This window comes from Varanus komodoensis, unplaced genomic scaffold, assembly GCF_004798865.1.
Source record: "Varanus komodoensis strain SLA01 unplaced genomic scaffold, ASM479886v1 scaffold2, whole genome shotgun sequence".
Lineage (NCBI taxonomy): Eukaryota > Metazoa > Chordata > Lepidosauria > Squamata > Varanidae > Varanus > Varanus komodoensis.
Window position 1 is genome coordinate 44,711,040 of NW_025335568.1, and position 5,120 is coordinate 44,716,159.

At 41.2% G+C, this 5,120-nt stretch overlaps 1 protein-coding gene across 1 annotated transcript in view; it reads left to right on the forward strand.

Annotated features, from left to right (window-relative positions):
• POLR1F (RNA polymerase I subunit F) overlaps nt 1-4,262 on the forward strand; it is a 5,918-nt gene extending 1,656 nt beyond the window's left edge. Inside the window, exons 2-4 of the mRNA XM_044429605.1 lie at nt 864-1,005; nt 2,228-2,436; nt 3,751-4,262. Of these exons, the coding sequence (XP_044285540.1) occupies nt 864-1,005; nt 2,228-2,436; nt 3,751-4,081 (682 nt within the window). The 3' untranslated portion in view covers nt 4,082-4,262. The remainder of the gene's footprint in view (nt 1-863; nt 1,006-2,227; nt 2,437-3,750) is intronic.
• The last annotated feature ends 858 nt before the right edge of the window (nt 4,263-5,120 follow it).

Below are 5,120 nucleotides of genomic sequence, written 5' to 3' on the forward strand. Positions count from 1 at the left end.
GCTGCCTTGAGCCCTTTGTAGGAAAAAGGCAGCTTACATCTCCTCCTCCATCTTATCCCCACAACAACAACCCTGTGAGGTAGGTTGGGCTGAGAGGCTGTGACTGGCCCAAAGTCACCCAGTTGGCTCCATGGCTGAGCGGGGACTAGAACCCAGATCGTCTGAGTCCCCGTCCATGCTCTTAACCACTACACCACACTGGCTCTCTGGATGTCTCATTTTTATTTTCTTTGATCAGAGCTTTCTGATCTTGCTCGGAGTGCTGTTTCTTCTAATGCCTGTGTGCTATAACACAAAGTAGCCAGTCAGATGCACATCATGTCTCAAAGGAATCGTGTGCTGTTTAATGACTGGAGTGGTACTTCTGTCAGTTGCTATGGCAATGAGGAGTGCTAATGATTCCACAAAAGTAAGGGATTGGGATCTGGTCCTTCTTCACACAGAACAATCTGAAGAATAATTTTACGAGCATAAGCTTGTGTGTGTGGTGAATCCCCTAAGTTCCAGAAGTGACTCAAGTTGTGTAAGGATTTCTGTTCGAATAAATATCCAAAGCCTTGATCCATACATGGAACTGGTTCAGCCAAAGCAGTTCTCCCTCTGTCTAGCTCCTTTTCAAGCAGTTTACATGAGTTAGACTTCAGTGAAATTTGGTTTGTGAGCTTACATCAGTGTCCTGTGATCTGTTTAACTTTTTAGTAGAATCACTGTTTTTGTATTCTTGCTTTGTTAAACTATCTTAAGCTATACGTAGAGGTGGCTTCAGGATTTTATTAGTTCCATTTTGTTCTTAAAATGCTTCATGTTTCTTCAACCTGTTGATAATCTTATGTTGCTCAGTGGCACTTTTTTCTGTTTTGCAGTTTTCAAGGTGTTCCTGTGGCTTATGATGATATTAAAATAACAAATGAGCTAGGAGATATAATTGATGACCTTGGAGCTATCCATCTGGACATTGAAGCAAATTTTGTTGTATTTCAGCCTAAACCAGGGAAAAAAATTGTGGTATGTAAATGTTTGTTTGGCTAGTTATTCCACTGCTCAAAGCAGAACCTTCTCATAAGCTGGTAAAAAGATTTACCACAAGATATAACTCCCAAGTGCTTGAAGGTACAATTCTATGCATGTGTAGACAAATGAGGCCTACATCTATCATTTCCTAGCTAGCACTCCTGGATGGGGAATGCTGGGAGCTACAGACTTTTATCTCAATATGCATAGGATTGTGCCCTTAATTGATTTGTGCTACTATAGAGTTTATTGTAGGAATAATTCTTACAGCCTGATCCTGTATAATATTAGGCATGCCTAAATTCATTAAAATCAATGCCTTACCACAGATACCACTGTACTTTTTTGTGAGACTGGTTTTCCTTAATTATTCCTAGGAATACCATACTAGCAGTGCTGCTGTAGGGAAAAACTGGAGGTGAATACTATTCTTTTTATGTAAACAAGATATTAGGGTTGCTCTTGAAGCATTTCACAAAAATTACAGGCTATATGGCTTCACAACTGTCACAAAGCAAAGTCTGTATGCTTTTTTTAAAAGTCAGAATTCCAAAGATACAGCTGCTTTAGCCATTCTGGAATCAGTGTGTTAACTTAGTTGCCATTTTGATCATCTGAGCAGATAAAGACCAGGGCTGAAAATCTCAAATGTTAAAGGATCCTAGGGCAGTTGAGTCCAAAATGTAATTAAATTTGCTAACACACATCCTAATTTTGTACTCCTTATATAACTCTAATGTCAGTTAACATCTTCAGCTTAATGCTATAGTGCTTGTAGTGCACAGATCCTAGTTTCTGTGGTGCGCATTACACTTCAAAAACAAACTTCCCCCAGAATAAATCTTCTGTAAGTGTCTCTGTTTAGTGATAACTTCTTTTAATCTTCATCTCATGTTTTCCACACTGAACATACTAAGGCAGAAGTGAGAAATGGAGTTGAGGGAAATCAAGCCCTTCCCCAAGGTTCCACTGGTCAGGGGACATAACAGGGTGTGGCCATGCACCTTTTACATTCTTGCCCCAAAACAAAGCTCTTGTTGGAGCTCCAGATGGGGTTTTGCTTAAGGGTTGCTTCGCCAGTTGTATCAGATTGCAAATATGCACAGGCCAGAGTTTCCTGCCACCCCAAGTAACTCTGAGCTGTGGCTATGCAAGAAACCAATCAGGGTGCTATGGCATACTTCTAACACATCTTGTGTTTTTCTTTTTACCCCAGGGAATAATCAATAAAGTGGCTCCTAGCCACATAGGCTGTCTGGTACATGGATGTTTCAATGCTTCCATCGCAAAACCTGATCACATATCAACTGATGAATGGAAGAACCTTGGCTTTCAAATAGGCCATAGATTAGTTTTTAAAGTATTACATTTTGATTCAGATGCCGCTGGAGTGTTCTGTATCCGAGGAAGGTTGTGTAGAAACAGGTACAGTAATAACGGGGGCCTTTTACAAAACAATGTGAATGCTTTCTTCCTACATGCTTAAGATAAAGTTGCATGGAATGCAATAGAAGCTTTGATGTCTCTGACCTACATCTTAATTTTGCCAGAGACTGAATGCTAAGAATTGGAGAATGGGGTTGTAGGATCTATGAGAACTAGAAAGAAAGTTTAAAAAGAGGTATAACATTACACCAGCATCCATACAGTGGTGAACAAATGGCTTCTCCCTCAAGGGTCAGCATGTTGTTGGTGAAGTTTCTGTTCTAATTCAGAAGATACTTCTGTGCCAGTTAGGCAAAGAGGGGTAACACTTTAGATGATGATTAAATTCAAGCCATTGCATACTTTACTATGTTCAGCTTTCTGTTACTAGCAAATTCTGATTAGCTATGCATTCAACTTTGGTAAGCATGTACAAAAGCATCTCATTTTTGGCAGCTGTTTCAGGATGGTTCAATATACATCCTGCATGTGGCCCCTGAGGCCTTGTTCTGTGGCCTTCTCGCTGCTTGGACCCTGCCCCCCCAACAATATGGATCCCAGCAATGACATGAGCGTGATTGTAGTGAATACCCCTAAGGCTACCATCCTGTCCCATTTTCTTCCTGAGGCTCAGATAAAGAGGAGGTCAGATTAAAAACTCACCCCAGCATGCCCTGTACTGCTCCAGCTGATGAGTTCAAAGATACTCAGACTGAATGCCTTTATGCTCGTCAGCAGGAGCAGGAGAAGCATACTAGGGTGAGCTTGCTGACTGAAGTGCAAAAGGCTCAGTACACTAATTCCAAGAAAGGGGGAAGAGGCTGGGGGCAGTCCCTTGGGAAGGTTGCTGGGTGGGACAAACAGGGAAGAGAGATGGGCCAGCCCAGAGGGGCAGGCATTGTGCTTGGGCTGTGGCTGGAGAGGTTGCTGCCAGTGATCTCTGCAGAAATCCCAGGCACACAAAGTGTTCTTTTTCAATCAGTGTAATTCATTGTGTGACCCCCAGGTTCCGTGTCAAAGTCTTCATGCAGCCCTCAGGGTACTAGCAAGTTATGCTGTCCTGAACTATGTATAAGGCAGAGATAGGAAGATGAATAATTAAATGGCACAGAAGAAGGATTCCTATTCCTATGCAAGTTTTGAAAGGGGAAAAGTCCTACAACTCATAACATGCCCCACTTGTTTGTCTAAACATGCCTAAGATGGTGCCCTAAGTGGCTTGAATGTTGAGGTCTAATGATTCATCCTCTTGTGATACTGGTTCAGTACAATATCCTTGGAAAACTCATTGTCTGCATTATTTTTAAAATGCAGCACTGGCGAAGAGACACCACAGGAAAAAGGCAAGAAAAAACATGAGAAGCATTGCGATGTCCAAAATGCCCCAGAGGAGATGGAGATTGATGTAGGAACAACTGGGATCGAAGCTGGAGATGTGCAGAGCAATGACATTGATTATGGGATATATGAAATGCCGGAGAGGGAGAGTGAGCAAGACAGAGTTGATTTGGGGACCCATGCCAGTGACTCCAGCGGCTACCATAGTGACCATGGCAAATCTAAGAAGAGGAAGAAACTATCTGAGGAAGAAAACGGGTACCTGGAATTGTCAAAACCTAAAGCTAAAAAGAAGAAAAAAGAATGAGGGTGTCTGAATAATACCAAAAGTGCCTTGATTGAACCTGGAGCTCTTTCATCAGACATATTTGGACTAATTATGCTCCATTTTAACATCACCAGCTGGATAGAGTTTTGTTGTAAATGTTGTATATATGCACAGGGAGAAGATCTGTAGAAGCAAATAATAAACAATCTGAGAAAAGAAATTCATGTCCTTTTCTACAGTTTTTACCCAGGAAGTATTAAAAGTTTTAGGAAACTTTTGTTGGTTTTTAAAGTTTAATCCCGATATCCAGTACTTACGCACAATAATCACCTATCTTAAGGAGTAAGAAACCAATTGCCAAAGTACTATTTAACAGATCTTTCTGGTATATACATATGTACAAACTATTCATCAAAAGTGAAAGGCATATGGGAAGGTTAGGTTATAACTTGGTGCAATTCTTCTGTGTAAACTGTCTTGAAATTTCATAATGACTTGCTGATATATAAAAAGTATAAATAAATGTTTCTACCTAAGATGGTTTAAATTGTCAGGTAATGTGTTAAATGATGGACTGGGATTCTAGTCTCAAGTTGTTCAGGAAATAGCTTTATTTAAAAATAATGTCCTGTCCCTAAATAACCTAACAAAGCTATTGAATCAGTGGTGGGAGAGAAGCAGCAAACAGCATGATTAGATTTGTACAAACTTTTAGGCAATAAGGCTTTGATACAATCAATCACCCCTAAATTTAAATGGAAGCATGCATATTTCTAGGGATGTAGGTGGCGCAGTGGTTTAAACTGCTGTGCTACTGGGCTGGTTGATCGAAAGGTCGCTGGTTCAAATCTGCACTACGGGGTGAGTTTCCGTTGCTCTGTCCCAGCTCCTGCCAACCTTGCAGTTCGAAAGCATGCAAATGCAAGTAGATAAAAAGGTACCACTTTGGTGGGCAGGTAACAGCATTCCGTGCACTTCGGTGTTTAGTCATGCTGGCCACATGACCACGGAGACTGTCTGTGGACAAACGCTGGCTCCCTTGGCTAGGAAACGGAGATGAGCACCTCCCCCTAGAGTC